General features: G+C 32.9%; 4 protein-coding genes and 1 pseudogene across 4 annotated transcripts; 1 reads left to right on the forward strand and 4 right to left on the reverse strand.

Annotated features, from left to right (window-relative positions):
- The first annotated feature begins 1,512 nt into the window (after positions 1-1,512).
- On the forward strand, positions 1,513-2,853 carry LOC105318459 (beta-2 adrenergic receptor). The gene has a single exon (XM_011415600.4). The coding sequence runs from the start codon at positions 1,657-1,659 to the stop codon at positions 2,800-2,802; it is 1,146 nt and encodes a 381-aa protein (XP_011413902.3). The 5' UTR covers positions 1,513-1,656; the 3' UTR covers positions 2,803-2,853.
- Positions 2,854-4,195: 1,342 nt separating this feature from the next.
- LOC105318458 (mammalian ependymin-related protein 1) lies at positions 4,196-8,027 on the reverse strand. Its single transcript, XM_011415599.4, has 6 exons — positions 7,895-8,027; positions 7,396-7,430; positions 6,985-7,119; positions 6,045-6,225; positions 5,622-5,709; positions 4,196-4,415 (listed from the first exon to the last, which is right to left on the reverse strand). The coding sequence occupies exons 1-6, from the start codon at positions 7,956-7,958 to the stop codon at positions 4,337-4,339; spliced, it is 582 nt and encodes a 193-aa protein (XP_011413901.3). The 5' UTR covers positions 7,959-8,027; the 3' UTR covers positions 4,196-4,336.
- Positions 8,028-9,820: 1,793 nt separating this feature from the next.
- On the reverse strand, positions 9,821-10,449 carry LOC136276344 (tigger transposable element-derived protein 4-like; annotated as a pseudogene).
- Positions 10,450-11,979, reverse strand: LOC105318457 (uncharacterized). The gene is made up of 5 exons (XM_066088174.1): positions 11,851-11,979; positions 11,706-11,740; positions 11,265-11,399; positions 10,938-11,118; positions 10,450-10,580 (listed from the first exon to the last, which is right to left on the reverse strand). Exons 1-5 carry the CDS (start codon positions 11,915-11,917, stop codon positions 10,492-10,494), a joined length of 507 nt encoding a protein of 168 aa, XP_065944246.1. The 5' UTR covers positions 11,918-11,979; the 3' UTR covers positions 10,450-10,491.
- A 1,200-nt stretch (positions 11,980-13,179) lies between these two features.
- LOC105318456 (mammalian ependymin-related protein 1) lies at positions 13,180-15,510 on the reverse strand. Its single transcript, XM_011415597.4, has 6 exons — positions 15,356-15,510; positions 14,989-15,023; positions 14,636-14,770; positions 14,231-14,411; positions 13,685-13,772; positions 13,180-13,300 (listed from the first exon to the last, which is right to left on the reverse strand). The coding sequence occupies exons 1-6, from the start codon at positions 15,420-15,422 to the stop codon at positions 13,228-13,230; spliced, it is 579 nt and encodes a 192-aa protein (XP_011413899.3). The 5' UTR covers positions 15,423-15,510; the 3' UTR covers positions 13,180-13,227.
- Between the last annotated feature and the right edge of the window lie 2,577 nt (positions 15,511-18,087).

Genomic DNA, 18,087 nt, shown 5'->3' on the forward strand with positions numbered 1-18,087 from the left:
TTTCTTTCAATTGTTTTAACTGTGTATGTCATTGAAATATTCACCTCTGAAGTTTGCTTAAATCTGGTTGCTGTTTGTGATAAGGTTGTTATCTCTACGGATCATTAAAACTACATGGAAGTGATGCATTAAAGGACTGGAAACCAATTTTAAAAGGGCTAAAATGTATCTAGTTGCAGTGTGTTTTTATGAAAAATGGGAAACAATCTTTTGGACAGAAATTTCAGAATTATAAAGTAAGAGAAATGTAAGTAAAGGGTCATTTAAAAACTTTTCTAATGATTTAAAGAAGATGGGCAAGTAAGGCAGGTAAAATTTGTAGATAAGAATGGCCTGCCAAACTCGTCAAACAGTGTTATTGTATAGATATTCAATGCCTTTTACTTTATAGAGTGGATCTCTGCTCCATATTTTTGTCCAAGACTTATTTAAAAGGTGTAATGGAAAAAGAACCAACTTTCAATTAAAATACAATATGTAACCTTGAAATAATGACCTCCCATACATTAAAAATAACATTTTGTATCACAGGAATTGAAATGGGGGGGGGGGGGAGGCTGTAAACTCCCGTCCAAATTCTTTAATACAAAGATTTCGGCTTTTTAGGTTTAAAGTTCAAAGCTACCAAAACTTGCATGTAAGGCATTTTTTTTATCTCATTTGCGTTTGTTGAAATAATTAAACACATTATAGATATTTATGTTTCTTTTGCACGACTGCATTACATTTGTCATTTGGTGAGTACTTTCCATCCATTATTTAACCATAGCTTGGATAGTTATGAAAAGAATTCAACACACCATCCCCTTTTCTAAATGGTTTTATCCAGTTTGTAATGTTTATAACTCATATTTGCTATTTTGATGTTTCGTTGTGTAGAGAAAATGTAATGTGTAGCCCAGAACGATTCAATTTTTCATTCAGAAAATGCGGCGGGAATCAACAAAGTGACATTTTAAATATAAACATCAAAAGCGTTTTCAGCATATACCAGATGTGTCCAAGTTATTCTTCATTACCATTACACAAATTTGATTTTATTTGCGATATTCTGAATACCACATGTAATTCTATGGCTTATTTAACTTTTGTTGATCAGTTTTTCAAGTTTTTTCCCTAATATTAAAGGTTATTGACGACGAATTATATTTCTCTTTGATAATATTAAAGTTTTAATGAAATTATTCTGTTGACATCAAGATCATCAATAAAATTTTATAATAAGGCATAAAGCCAGGGTTAAAAGTAGTAAATTCCATCCGATTAAAGGCTGTATGTAAATAATGGTTTTCTCTTACGATGGCGGCCTCGTCATCAATCAATTTTGAGATCGAGGGAGAGTTTAAAAACCGCGGACTCTCCTCCTCATGTTCAATGCGCTTCTCGTATGCATGCTCTAACTGTAAAAGATAACAACAATGCAATGGGATGCCAGCCAACAGTAACCCATTAATCTGTTAATAGAAATTAATTGCTTCGGAAAATTAACTGAACAGGTGAGGATATTCGTAAAAGCAATCACCATTTGCCAATTGCTGATTTTCATGAAGAGAAGATAGAACTTCAAGGTATTTGTTAGGGGTGAAAACTTGCAACCCATTTTCATTTGTTGATGATAGAAAAAAAACGAAAACAGAACGTTGTTGTGAAAACAAGATGTCGGAGCTATACATAAATCTTCGAGCACAAACCGATTTTGTGTTGGCCATTCTTTCTTTCACAATGGTCCCAGTTGTTCTGATTGGGAATTTACTCGTAATCATTTCACTGATCAAATTCAAATTTCGTTTCCGGAATGTGACCAATCTCTTTATCGGCTCCTTGTCGGTGGCGGACTGTCTCCTCGGAGTTCTGACTTTACCAATCTACGCTTCGTTTTATTTAGATGGGGAGAGATTAGCATCCATGAAATTTCTATGTTTGTGCAAGTTCTCTTCCTGCGTCTGTTCCATGAGCGCATCGTTGACCAGCCTAGTCGCCATTGCTGTGGACCGCTACATCGCCATCATACATCCCCTAAAGTACCCCATGATCATGACGAGAAGGAGAGCTTTTGCAATTATATTTTTCTTGTGGATGTACAACTCATTTTTATTTGCCTTTCCTTTCATGGTCAACAACTACAGAAGCGATAGTAAAGAATGCGATTTCTTTCAAGTTCTACCACAAGCGTATTCTTTGAGCTCAACTTTCGGCGCCATTTTTATATGTTTGACGGCCACCCTTTACATGTACATCCGAATTTTCAGAGTTGCACAAAAACACAAGAAAAGAGTAAACAAATACAAAAAGACTTTAAAATCCAGCTCGGATAAGAAATTTGAACGAGAAACAAAATCAGCAAAAACAATGGCCATCATTTTGTTTTTGTTCTACGCTTTTTGGATACCGTTTATGGTAACAGGGCCTCTCAAATACCTGAATCTTGACAAAAATCTTAGTGAGGCCATCAAAAGCATAACTCTCTTCATTGCAATGAGCAACTCTGGCGTCAACCCAATTCTTTATTGCTGGATGAGAAAGGATTTCAAAGCGGCATTTAAGGCCATAATCCTATGCTACAGTCGCGCTCAAAGCGAGGAAACTTTTCGAGAAGCATCTGTAGGTTCAAATGGTGAAATGAAGAAAAATGGAAACCGGCATAGCCCTGAAGAAACAGAAGGACCAAAACACAACCCGGTTACCAAAGTCGGATCCATTGGGTCATTGACCAGTGGAGTCACTGAGAAAGGTCATGATGACGCAATCACGACTGTGGTTTGTATTTCCAAAGAAAATATGAAAGCTTTAACACCAGACTGACTAGTTTTGTTAGAATTCCTCTATTGACCGACATGGGTTTGTTTTTTTAAACATTTTTTTCTTTCTAACTTCGATTTTTCACCGTATGTGCAATATTTATGTGATGTTGTTTAAGCGGTTGTTTTGAATTGTAAATTGTTATACGTGTTACCTTTAAGAGACGAATAATGTTTTCATTCGTTGAACTTAATTTCGTTATCCAGCGCTGCATGTTGTGTAATTTGGGTACGTTTACAATTTCTACTTTATCTTCTTGACATTTATAGTGCATTTGTCGCACTCAAATAACCTCGTGTCAAACCAAATCAAGTAACTTCGAAAATTAGATGCAACAATAATTCACATCGTAAATAAAGATAAATATGTGAAATTATTTCTTAACTGTATTTTGAATAGAGTTTTTTGTTCGTTTATGTGCAGTGTGCTCGAGTTTGAGTTTAAGCTATATATAGTTTACGACCCAAAATTAGAAGCAATGAGCAAATCGATAGATATATGTATTGTATGAGCACATGCATATTAAGATCATTAAATACAAATATGAACATGGGCGCATTTTAAAACCGCAGATGTTGCTTACCCTACCATTGTATAAGAATAAGAATTGCATAATAAATTGTTGTCATTTATTAGCTTATTAATTGATCATTTTAATTCCTTAAACAATGCAGCCTTTTTTGGTAATCTGTCAAACGGAGCACCGCCCTATCCATGAATATGAAGATGCTCAAAATGGAATACTTGATGTACTCACGTAGAATAGATTGTCCCCAGTTACCATTTCCAAAACTTTTTGCTAAGTAATTCAATACAAATAAATATCTTTGTGACCAAACTACGTCTTTTCATATGCAAAGTGTTCCGAGAACTTTCGATTGGGAAAAAGATTTTCCCAATGCAAATCCCCGTATGAAATGTATTTTAGGTCGATTTCGGGTATAAAAAAAAGCATGTGAAAGAAGAAATCTTATGATTTTTGCCAAATATCGAGTTCAATTGTTCTTTACTGAAAGGTATTTGTATTTATTAAGAAAATCAACAAAAGGTGATGGAAACAGCAACCTAAAACAATCTACGTTTCATGAAAATTTCATCCCAGAAATTAATTTTTAGGATAAACCATTTGGAAGAAATGAACCTTATCTCAAATATAAGTGGGACAAACACAAAATATCTTTAAGATTAATGCATTAATATTCTTACGCCCTGTAATATGACAATGAACATGGTTATTTTACAATATTAAAATATCTTTATTCACGTACGGTTATTTTTTAACATTTAAAAAAAAAAATGGAAAGTTAGAGCTTATTTAAGGTGATTGATTACGTGAAAATTCATCGCGGACGGGGTTTTAGAGTAAGGACGTTCTGGACAAAACAACAAAGAACGATTGTTTATACAAATTCTTTAATATAGTTCTATCATGATATGTACTAAAATACAGAATACAATGTAATGCTTGACACTATGATGGAAAAAAAATGATAGAGAGGAATTTCATTGTGTAATATCAGATATTATTTTGTTGCCTCTAATAACCGGGTGGGGCGCACTCTCTGGGTGGAATGAACAGCTCTGGGTCACTTATTCCAACTTTAAGGTCGTAATAACTGAAACAAAGTTTTAAAAATTGCTTGAATATAGAAAAATTCTTCTAAAATTTGTTAAATATTCATATTCATGACGTTTTAAGAAGTTTTTTGTTCAATTAAAAAAGTTTAATCAGCTGAATTATTTTCTATTGCTTAAACAAACAAAAAATACTTATTGAATTCGAGATTTGTATAATCTTTAATTCCCCCTATGAAGTCAGTTTATTCAACTTTTCAATTTTACAAATATATTAGGTCATTTTGGTGCCTGTTGAATATACATGTAGCCAGTATTTAACTAAATACAATGCACTCCATCAATAAACAAAACTAGGACGTTTTAGATATCGTTATGTTAGCGGCCAAATACGGCTAAGTATACCGAATCTTGTTCTTTTATATATTATTACAATATCACAGAATCAGTGATATCACAAAACATTGTTTTGTACATACCAAGGTTGCTTAACCGGCATAAATATACATGTACACGTTTTGTCGACTAATTATTTTATGTAGACAATATCAACTTGGTTTATATGGAAAACAGAGAACTTAACTGACGCGATGTTTGTTAAATCTTTAAGGTATGGCATGATTTGCATTCACATGATTAAATATGTTCTGAATTTGTGAATTAAAAATGTCTCTAGAATTCAAAATGAACTTTTTAAAAATCAACAAATCAAGTCGTCCGTCTGTCTGTCCGTCTGTTCGTGCATTCTTGTCTGGGCTATGAATCTGCTCTGGAGAATCATTGGAAATATCTACGTTATACAATGATCGTTCATGACTTGCCATTTTAATCTAAAGTGTCTACGATAATCAATTAGTACATTCTTTTTTCAATCAAATTATGTTTTTATGTTTTCTGAGTTTGTGGTCGGTTTAATTATCATATCATTTACATAGTTTTATGTTATTTATAATGCAAGTTTCCTACGCTACAAAAGGACACTAACTCTCGCACAAAGTTCTAACAAACCAGTATAATTCCATAAGATACCTAACTATATAAAAGAGACAATATTTTCCTCCATCAGACAAAATCACTCTTGAAATAGGAAAATGCGGAAATACATTTATAATCCACCTCTTCTCTCATAAAATCATTTTTGCATAGCAATTTTTTGCAAGGGGAAAGATGGCTTTGGGGAGAGGGTACTATACATCACCGGTCTTCAGACTCTATACTGTACCAAATAAAATGAAGAAATGACTTACGTGGACTGTTCAAATCCATATTTCTTGGAGAAGTGGATGTTCTGAATTGGGAAGCAATCGGGGGACGAGACTATACCAGTGTAGGCCTCTGTAAATACACGTCAAGTGATACATGTACAGTATGAATCTCGGCAAACATCGATGGCAGGCGTACATGCAGATGTGCTAACTGTGCGATTTACAATTCTATAAAAATATTGGCATTCATAACATCTAACAAGCTGATTTACTTGAGGTAAGTATATGGCATAGCCACACTCTATGGTTCCTAATACTGGCTGACCATATGCATTGAATTAATATCCGACTTTATACCTTTCTTCATCAGAATTAATAATTCCAAATAAGATTAATCAACCTGATGATATATTTTGGAGTTACGTACACTCATGTGAAAGTCAAGTTGAATTTGTTACAAAATACCTCCTGTAAAGTTTCCAGAGAAGGCCAAGACATTCACGTGCTCATTGGGGATCGCAGCGGCCCCGATAACGACCTCTCCATCGAACTTTGACCCTGGAATGACCCCTCTAGGACGGAATGGACGACTGATTGCAGTGATATTACACTTCTTCGTTTTAAAGTCAACGATGTACATTTTATTCTATAAAAATAATACATGTAACCTTTTCAAAACCTTTTAAAGGCTGGGCCATTTTTTCATAGATAGATATAAAAAGAACTGTTCATTTAATCTTCAAAGGTTTTTCATGTATTGCATAATGATAAAGGTACTATAAATAATTTCTGTTCGCTAATTCGTAATGCAAGTTATTTATTTTGGTTTCTTTAGCGCTTTTATAGTCTTTATATTTACATTTTACAGTGTCTTTGAATGTGATAACACTACGTATCGATTTTGAATTTATACAGTCCAATAAATTCAAATGACGTATAATTGGGGCGCGAGTGGGGTTTGCTTAATATTCATATTTAATCGTACAATTGCTGAAAATTATATAAATATTAATAATAAAGAATCATTCCTTGAATATCATGAAGTGATAATTTCGGTCGGGGCGTGATCAAATCTATCGTTAAGCCCTTCGGACTTTATTTGATTTGATCTCACCCCCCGAGCAAAATTATCACCCCATAACACTAAGAGAATAATTTCTTATTCCTTAATCAAAATGAGAACGTCTTCTTATGTAGGACGACGTACCATTAAACTTCGACTATGTGAAATAAACTTTACCATGTATGGGGACTTATTTAGGACATCAGTTTTTTCTGTGGATCAGGTGACTTTAACCTTTGTGAGCTTCGACCATGTGAAATAAACTGTACCATGTATGGGGGCTTATTTAGGACATCAATTTTTTCTGTCGATCATGTGACTTTAACCTTTGTGAGAACTCACCTCCCGGTGTAAGATAAGGATGTCATAGATTTCTTTTTCTGACCCAATCTCAATCTCGGTCATAATTCGTTCCCTCTGCATGGTCTCATCGTAGACCAAGAAACGTTTCTCTTCGTACTTTTGTGAGGGGTCTACCTGAAAGTATATCTTTATTCTATGGAGGAAGTATATGAGACCTATAGCAGCGAAACGCCATTTTTTGAAAATAAAAAAAATGAGAAGTATTGCAAAATCAAACTTTATCCATGATAACTAAGCGCTCTGAAATTCTTATATTGTTGTTGTATGAATTAAATTATCATTTTGTCAATTGCATAGTAGGTGACGTAGTAATCGAATAATACGAAGCTTTATAAAGACTGTACATGTGTGTTACATAGGTTTGAAGAATCATGAAATAACTAAAGTTACCCTTATCTCTCTTGCTTCCCATTGTGGCGGAGAGCCTGCAAAATAAATATAAACAAAGTTGTTTTTTTTTTTTAAATGACTATTCGTAAGTTTCAAAAGTCGGTTTTTTGGTAACTAGTACATGTATATAACTATGCATTTAAAATCAAACTATTTGAAGATATGGTTTTTGAACGTACAAGCAAATATTTTTCTTAAACAGATTTTATGAAGAAAAAAAAATAAACCCATTGGTTTGCAAAGATTTTCAAAGAATCAAAATCATTTAGACACGTCCTAGTGTCTTATGAAATACTAATTTCAAAATTCCAAACACCTAGCACCCGGTTGTGATGTCTGGCGAAACATTTGATGTTTATATGAATGACGAAACTGTGGGTTTTAAACAAATTGTATCTCCAAAACCTAAAAGCTAAATTCAATTCTGTTGAGCTTTTAAAAGAAACGAAAAATCAAAATGACTTCATATGACTTATTTCCATCAATTACATATACTTACTACACGGTACAGGGGCCTGAGCAGACACAGCTGCTACGGACAGACAGAGCACGGCGAGAAACATCCTTCGGGCGAATGGTAACGACCAATAGTGGAACCACACAGGTGAGGGCCCTGGCTTTTGTTCTAGATGTCGTCTGATAAGACCGATCGTTGTCTTGAAACTATATCTACTACCAACTTGTACACGTCTGCTAACTAGGATATTTTGGAAGACGGTTCAAACACACATCAATGATGTGTGAAATGCAATACCGGTATGTGAACCGCAACACGCGGAACTCGACTTTATATACAGTCTCTGAAAACTGTCTTGAGCTGAAAACACTTTACAAATGTTCAAAATATAATTGTATTGAATAAATAACCAACTTATTTTCAGTGAGCATGATGTGACGAACTAAAATTACTCTGTTGGAATGTACATGTACGAGTATGTTAATGCAAAATTACGAAAGAAAATACATGAACATGTAATCCTAGTACATTTTCATTTTCTTTAAACTGTTAAAGGATAACAATAAATTCCAATGATATGAATGAAAATCTACTGTATGGTAGCACTAATATTCTTTTTCAAATAAGTAGGTCAATGACCTCATTTTCTTCCAAGTGTCCTCTGAGTGTTTATCGAAAAATCCATCGAAATTGTACACACCACAGTTTTCTTTGTTGTGAAATGATAACAAATAATAAAATAGTGGAAAATGAATAGCTTACTTACTATATAGTTTTAGATTGAATTTATTCCTAATTTTCCTCTCTCCATTTTCTAAGTTTTACCAAATTATAACAAAAACATTTAAAAAAAACCCCACAAATCAATACAAATACAAAACAAACTAAAACTGAATAGGAGCTCTAAACTTTTAATGATAATCCATGTCTATTGTCGGTATTTTGCTGGTTTTGAATTTTATGAATGCATAATATTTACTTTTTCGTTTTGCCTCGGACTAAAATGTCTCGGCGTCACGTGATTGCCTTACAAATTTCTTTAAAAGGCGAGCCTCAAAATTTGTACGACAGCATGGCGAACGTAACGTTATTTGAACTTATTTTTAAACAAACGTTTGTTTACATATCAAACTTTAGGTCCTCGACAAAACAAAACACTTATTAGGTTTGTTACTGACTGTTTACAGAAATTTGTGGGGTCGGTAAAGTCCATAATCCCACAAATTTCTGTAAACAGCCAATAACAAACCTAATAAGTAATACACTTTTAAAATTACAGTTCTGCAAAACATTTTTAGCGGGAGGAAACGAAAATGAAAAAAAAATAGTCAGAGTTTCATCTATTTCACAACAAGTCATCTTTGTCATTTTATATTTTCCTCAAATAAACAAAACATGCCATTGGATATAAGTCTCGATACAGTCAAACTTTTATTAAGTAGTCACCTTTCGGAGGCACACAAAGTGACCTCTTAACAGAGGTGACCTTTGAATAGAGACTTTGGAATTTGTCCATCAGCAATTACCTTATGTAAACAAATATTAGAGTTTTAATATACTCGCAATTTAGCATACTGATCAAAATAATGAATAAAGTAACTGTTTGGATTTTAATAGCATTTATTATACATGCATTTACAAATTACATTCAGTGCAATTACAAAACAAAGAATTGTGCAGGCAATTTTTAATTTTTTTTTTAATTTTTGAAAAAGTCACTTAGTTTTGTCTGCACTCTTGACTTGCACTTCTGTTATCATATCATCAATAACTAAGTTTATTTAAAATTTGAGCATGGCCATGAACTTTTGCATAAACTTTCATTTCTGCCAAATTCTTGCAGAACTTTTCCCGACAAATAACAGATTCACACTCCTCACTCTCTTCTTCCTCATAATCCTCATCTCCTTCTCATTCATTTCCTCTATTATCTCTGAAGTTGGCTTGTCCCAGTCCCTTTCTTGATTGTCACATGTTCGCGTCCATCTTGACTAACTCTAGGAATTCACAACCGAAAAGTTCCCTTGACAGCTGTAGGACAGCAAGTGGGACATCATCATCATTATCATCATCATCATCATCATCATCATCATCACCACCATCATTCACATCCACTTCAGTTGTTGGAAGGTTGTCATTTTGCAAATCAACAAAACCGCATTTTTTATAACACTTCACTATAGTTGACGTTTCAACTTCTTTCCAACGTCTGTCAATCCAGTAGATTGCATCCAGCAGAGAAATATTTTTCAGGATTTCTGATCCACATTTGGAGCTGTGATCCATTTCACGAACCATTTTCTTAAGTTTCTAAATTTCAGTTTGAGGGTTTGAATTATTCCTTGGTCCATTTGCTGTAATTGTGTTGTAGTGTTTGTTGGGAAAAACAAACTGAAGTTTAATGTTAGACAGGTTTATTTTCAGGTGTGATGGTGCATCGTCAAGAAAAAGTAAAATTTTCCTTTTCTGGCGGACCTTTTTTTCTGTTGACAGACTTTAACCACTCTTCCATGATGTGGGAAGTCATCCCAGCTTTTTTATTGAACTTGGAGACAACTGGTAGTGCACTTGGGTCCACCCTATTAAAGCATCTCGGCTTTTGAACAATTTTCAAAGTAATAAACAGTTTAATTAAATATTTACGTAGAAATTTCAATTTCTTGTTCCCTGAAAATTGTAGTTCTTATGGGAATGCAGTCTGGAGATGATACAATTGTATGTTTCATCCCTGAAATGAAATGAAAACGGTTTTATAAAAGACATAAAACCCCGAAAAAGTTGAAAGTTCAATCGGAATCATAAGTTAACGACGTATATAGGTTTTACATTATTGTGTCATTCATTGATTACTAAATGTACCATTGAGCATAATACCGCAAGAAAATAAAATTGAATTTGATATTATAATGAAAAAAAAAATGCAATAAGTAAGAGTGGATCTTTTAATTATAATATATAAGTGGGGATATTTTGCATAAATACTACATTTGGTAAATCGGTGTTTTGTACGTTACCGTGTCACTACCAAAAGAAATATACATGTACATTATTAATGGACGGATAATGAATTCATTGATAAATTTACCGTCTGTTTTGTTCGAAACAAATTGTAAAACAGTAAGTTTTTCTTTCGGATATCCAGATGCCCCAACTAAATTTGTGCTCAGGAATTTGTCACCCGGATGTGTACCACGTGGAATCCAGCCTCGATGTGGAACTGTGGTATTGCAAATCCTGGTTTTCAGGTCGAGTTTGTACATCTTATTCTAAAAAGCGGTAAATTTTGCAAAAAAGTTAAATATTTTTACTGGTATACATGCATTGATATTCTATAATATATGCATCGATTATTCGGAAAATAAAAATATGAAAACTGGTACTTTGCACGTACTAATTAACCCCAAAAGTATACCTCGTTCCATAGAATAAGTTCATCGTAGAAAGTTTTGTTGCTACCCTTCTCGACAGTTTCGACCCTTCTTTCTCTTCTGTTCCTTGCATCGTAAGATAACCGGCGACGCTGTACGTAATTCCGAGCAGGGTCGATCTTCAAATAAATACATGTACAGATCATTTTGCAGGATTCTCTCTTATTGAAGATAAGATGTTTGTTAAGAGATAAGTACAATCCAAGTGTGACCCATTTTTATTGCAATGCAGCTTATTCCTTTTTTGGGTTGTTTTTTGGATAATGGGGAGATGAAAGATAGAAAGTGATTACGTATTAGATTTATTTAAACCTTATACAGCTGTATATGCATGGCTTTGATACTATCATCACTATCAATAAACTACGTGTAGTCTAAGTGTTCAGTCGCACGAAAACAAGATATTGTTCAGGTCGTCTACTTACTTTAATCTCATTGCATTCCCACGTGACAGGCGATGCTGAAAAAATTTACAAACTAAAACTTAATATCGAAAAAAATAAAAGATATCGAGAAAATTAAACAACGGGTTATATCAAATCTCAAATTGTGATGACCTTCCGTACTTACTGCATGGTTTAGGATCCTGGCAGATAATTTGGCCGACCAAAAGGCTGATTGTGAATGGAAGAAACATTGTGGTAGATCGGGGAATATTTATCAGTGTATGGTATTTAATCCGAACGTTTCAGAGAGAGATAGATATATGCTAGTATTCAAGATTATCTCTGATAATGTGTATTTCATATATAGGTACATGTTTAAAATAAAAGATCATCGTCGAGCAAAGTGCTAAAGCAGGAAAATAACAGTTAGAAATACATACCAGTATCTTTATTTTAAAAAGGTCAAATAAGGAATTCTGTTTAAGAGTGGATTTTTGCAACTTGATTCAGTATTTAAAAAAAGGTATAAAAAAAATACCGGAGTAAACGTATAAAAAGTCCTGAAATTCTGTTTCAAATATTCGATGAAAAAAACCAATATGGTTATGAGCTAATGTTCATGTATCTGACGACTGCAGATTTACTACAGTTACAAGCTTGCCAATCCTATGTTTTATATATATATATATATATATATATATATATATATATATATATATATATATATATATATATATATATATATATATATATATATATAAAAAACAGGAAACACATATATTTGACATGTTCAGGGTTGGACCAATTTTGGTTTAAACAAAACCAAAAAATATCAGATGCACTATCAAAAAAATTTAGGCATTTATTTTTCTGTAGATTGATTTCTCTTAAGCAACTATAACTATTGTGTGTTCTCTTTTCCATAAATTCTTGTCGGAAAGCTTTCCCTCAGGATAATTCCTGAACAAAAATGGATGCATCCTTTCGGGGTTTTGATAACAGAACTTCCGGTATCCCATCCCCAGCCAGTGTTGTGTTTGATTAATTAAGTGCACGGTATACTGTTCTAACTTGTAAGCTTTACGTCATGTGTAAAAAGTAACATTTCAACATTTCCTACATTATCTAAAAGTATATTGTGGCAAGCACTTCTGAAGACGTTGTAGTATGTTACAAATAAAGAACAGCGATTTTTTTTTCAATATATGGCTCTTACTAGTCTTATTTGGAAGACAATGTAAATTACGATCAATCAGTTTCTCTTACAAATTCTTCAGTTATAAGACACAATAGTATAATGTAATAACAATCATTGTACGTAAAGGGATATACATGTATTTACTTAAGGTACTTGATGTCACTCTACATATTAATAGATACCATACGTTTTGCATGTTATACATGTACATGTGGATCATTGCTCTTTCTTTCTAGTAGCAGATTTTTTTGAAGTAAATTAATAACTTCTTAGTAAAATCTTTCACTGAAAAAAACCCCCCAACAAACATTAACAGAAGTTTTATGAAATTTTATTGTAAAAAGTATAAAACTGTGTATGTCTTTACGAGCTGTTGCACTCTTTGGGTGGTATAAACGCCATTGGATCGGTTATTCCGACACTTATGTCATAATAACTGAAAAAAATAAAAATAAAGAAATGATTAATACATGTATACCTTAATCATAAACCATTTAACTGTTTTTATAACATGTAAATTATTTTCAATCACTGTATGCTAATGCGTTTTCTATATGACACTCAAAACTTGATCTAGAATTTGTGTTTATATAATTATTGAGTACAGAAAAATCTTAGCAACACTTTGAGACGTGTAAAATAAATGAAAAAAATGACAACAATACCCAAACGACAAAGTAAAAAAATCAAACAAAATAAAGAGAAAAAAATTCCAAAAAGGGGGGGGGGAAATTAAACAACAACCGAGTTCGATGAAGGTTGTCATATTTGGGGTGGTGGTATAAAAAAAAGATGACAATAGTAATCTGAGTTTTCTTACTTAGATTGCTCAAACCCATATTTGGTAGTGATGTGGATGTTTGTGATAGGAACACAGTCAGGAGACGACACGATAGAAGCACGGTATTCTGAAACAGAAAGGCGTACATGTATTAAGGTAAAGTTGGTGGCTTGATAGCATCAAGTACAAAATATGCTCTGAGATACTGAGGTCTTGCTTAATCTGATTATCTGTGTTAACGAAATTTTTATGCATTGAAAAGTGAATACCCAGTGTATGTGATTTAGCTGAAGTTGAAAAAAATTGACTACGCTGAATGTTTTACTGAAAAGATAATATACAATGTACATTTACCATGTGGTACATATAAAATGATACGATATAATAAATTGGCTTCTTCATATACTAGTAACCAATATATTTATAGAAACTGTGTACTTTCACAACATATACCATATTTGTCTTTGAACTTATGGTAGTTGTAATTTTCATTCAATTCCAAGTATTTTAAAATTCAAATAAAAGATGACTTATAATTTTTTTAGCTTGGCTCTACCATATAATACTAGTGGTCTTTTAACCTACCACCGGTGGTATTCATTGAAAACTGCTGAATGGTCACGTGTTCGTTAGGAAGGCCAGCTCCTCCAATTACACCCTCGTAATCAAACTTCTCTCCCGGGAAAGTTCCACGTTGAAAAAATGGTCGGTATGGAACAGTTACGTTACATTTCCTTGTCTTGAGGTCCACTTGATACATTTTGTTCTATAAATGCAGAGAGTAACAAAGGGGTTGAATGCAGACTTTTTAACATTGTACATTTATCTTTTCTTTACATTGTTGTCAACGATTTTCTTTTTTTTCTTTAAATAAGTCAGATTTCATAAAACGTTTTAATTCTTGAATTAGTTCTGAAAAGTATCAAAATAAACAAAACAGCAAATATATTGATTTCTTAAATAAATTCGGCTTAAAATGTATAAATGTACCTCGTTCCATAGAATAAGTTGATCATAATAGCTCTTGTCAGATCCAATTTCGATTTCTTCTAACCTTCTTTCACGTCTGTTTGTAGCATCGTAGACAAGACGACGGCGCTCCAAGAATTTCTGCTGAGGGTCAACCTGTAATGACACACAGAAGGTAGTACAGAAAAGTTAAACAAGAATATTACAAATTTTCTCTCCTGTTTTAGTACTTTTTGTGGTTTTCTTTTTAAATAAAATTGTCAATTGAATTTTGGGTCATTAAAGCAATTATTGTTATATCTATGAAAATAGAAATTACTAGTCAACATGTACTTCAAGACTTTTGACGTTAAAGAAAATGCTAAAAAAATTACCTTTATTTCTCTACATTCCCATTGAGGAGGGGAATCTGAAAAATATACAACAATAAATTCATTGTTTATCGTGTCAGTTTCCTTCAACACACTGACATGATGACAAAAGAAAAAAATCGAAACTAGGGTAGAGCAAGCCTTTTATTATAATAAGACTTTCATTAAAAATTGACAGTAACTGGTAAAAGAAATCAAATAGAATGCTCACTTTAACATATTTTCGAAATTGAAGAATGACATATGCTCTAAATTTTAAGGAAAATCGGAAATATTTTGGGAAACAAGAAGATGACAAAGTTGCAGTTTATATCTTTTTTGAGCTAGATGCAACATGGGGTAAGTACAATCTTTTACTTATATAACTTACGGCAAGGCTGAGGCACCTGTGCAACAGCAGCACCGATCACAACCAAGAGAGCAACAAGTCCGTACATCGTCGATGGCGTGCAGCTTACCTACTGTTGAAATCTGGGACGTGTGGACCGTCCTAAAGACAGTATCAAAGACGAGATAACAAAGTTGTTCAACTTTGTAAGCCAAAATCGTTCCGTTGTTATGAAGACTTGGTTGGGACGAGAGCAATATATATGCAGTATACAGGTCAACATATTGTAAAGTTCAAACACGCGTTACTAATTTTATCATTTATTTACAATGTAAAACAAAAACCAGTTAACTTGGCAATTGTTTCCGAACCAATCGATAAAAGATAAAAATAGTAATTATGGAGATTTATTTGTAATTTGGTGTTTTTTTTGGTATCAATTATTATATTTTGGTATTAAGAAATGGATCCATAAATACGGCGTATTATTTTCTTTAAAAAGATTTTACTTTACATTTGTTTTTATTTGTTTAATATTATTTCCCTTACACAAACGTAAGTAGTACAACAGGGGATTTTACATCAGAGGTCCTGTTACGGGTTTATAGATATGTTATAATAGTTTAAATACTGCAACTGGAGCTTAAAAGAAAAGGTTAAAATGTCTAGAAGTGACGATGTAAACAAATTGTCTTCAGAATTTTAAAACTTCTAGGTTCACGAGGACTCAGGTAAATACTATCTCGTTGTCAACAAATGTGAAGCAATGTCTGGGTCGCCCTGGTATTCACGTCAAGTGACTCGTTATCATTGCCGGTCAGCTGCAAATACTCTCTGAAGAACAACTAATCACCTTGAAAGCACGCTAGTACTATATAAGTTTTTATATACATTTACATATATATGTTACGGGCCGATTCACGAAATCTTTATTATAACAGTCATAAACTTGTTAAGTTTTTAGATATAGTATTTAATGAGGAATAATCTGCAGCGTAAGGCTTGCATATGTCACATGCCTACAGTGCACGAAACTGTTTTTAAAATTTAGTTTTGATGCCTCAATTAAATACAATGCATACAATGTTTTTAAAAATGGTGACAGAACTTCTGGATCACCGTGTAAAACCGTGATAAGAATTTCGAAAATATGAAGTCGCTATGCTTGAACACATGAACAGCAATATGATGATATATGATATATGTAGTATTTACGGAAGCGTAATAGTGCCACATTGTAAATTTATTTTTATTTAAAAATTCCAACTTTAAAGTTGATATTTCAAACTTTAAAGTTGGAATTTCCAACTTTAATCTTGGAATTTCCAACTTTAAAGTTGATTTTTTCAACTTTAAAGTTGGATTTAAACTTTAGAGATGGAATTAAAGTTGATTTTCCCAACTTTAATCTTGGAATTTCTAACTTTAATATTCTGTTGTTATTACGATAAAACTTTCAATTTCAGACGAATTTCTTTTGATTAGTGATTTTTATGAACGCCGTATAGATACAAATTCCAAGGCTTTGTTTTTATCTTAATTGTCTCTTTCTAATCCTGCATTTACGACACCGTTAATAAACGACACCCTCTTGTTTTTCATATTAAGATAACATTTATTTGATTCAAAATTATGTTGATATTTGATATCTGATACTGTATACATTGAAAAGTTTTAATCTTATATATTTACATGAAAATTTCTCGTTCAGACATATACAACTTCATGTATGGGTTTATGCACAGTTTGCCTGTAATATAATGTATACTGTTATATTTATATTCATGTATTTGATTAATTTTTTTTTAGATATTTGATATTTGATACTGAATGCATTGAAACGTTACAACCTTATATACATGTATTTAAATGAAAAATTCTAGTTCAGACATATACAACACTAAGTTTATGTGTCCAACTAGCGTAGTGGACAATATACACTCGCTTATCACTGCTGCGACCCGAGTTCGATCCACGTGATCAACAGTGGTTGTGTGGTCGCCCGCATGGACACGTGGGTTTTCTCCGGGCACTCCGATTTCCTCTTTTTAAAAGTGTAAATTTTAAAGAAAAAAAATACAATGTGGCACACATACGCTTCCGTATAAGTATTGTGATTCTTGATTTTTTTCTTAATATAAATTATGTAAAATAAAAATAGCGATGGCATTCGACCCGACTTTTAGCACTTAAAATTGTGTTTGTTATACTTTCATGTTAAATATTGAAATCTGATTGGTTAAGACGCAGTTAATAATATTTTCTATTACCCTCAGCGTTAGCAACGCACTTAGCAACGGGTAACATTAAAAAATGTTACATGCGCGAAAATTATGCGCGTACGGTTCGCTGTAGAATTCACGTTATTCCTATATAAAAGCAGTAAAATTTCTTAAATTAAGACATTCAGTATAACAAAATAAATAGTGCCTGTTTGGGAGGATAACAGTTGAAATTGACACCCCGAGAAAACCATTGTCAACCTCCGCTTCGCGTCGGTTGACAATGGTTTTCTCGGGGTTTCAATTTCAACTGTTACCCTCCCAAACAGGCACTATTTATATAATGTCTCATTATTTGCTTATTCTATATGGGAAACAGGGGACCTCTGCAGTAGAATTAACACGAAAAGACAACCCAAGATAAATTCTAAGGAAAAAAAATTGTATAAAGGGTACCGGCACACATAGGCCCTTTTCTATTTTTAAATTCCGCATTCAGTGAAACACATTGTTGTAATAAGAAGCAAGAAGGTATAATTGGTTGCTAAGGGC

The sequence above is a fragment of the Magallana gigas genome, chromosome 6 (assembly GCF_963853765.1).
Source record: "Magallana gigas chromosome 6, xbMagGiga1.1, whole genome shotgun sequence".
NCBI classification, from domain to species: Eukaryota; Metazoa; Mollusca; class Bivalvia; order Ostreida; family Ostreidae; genus Magallana; species Magallana gigas.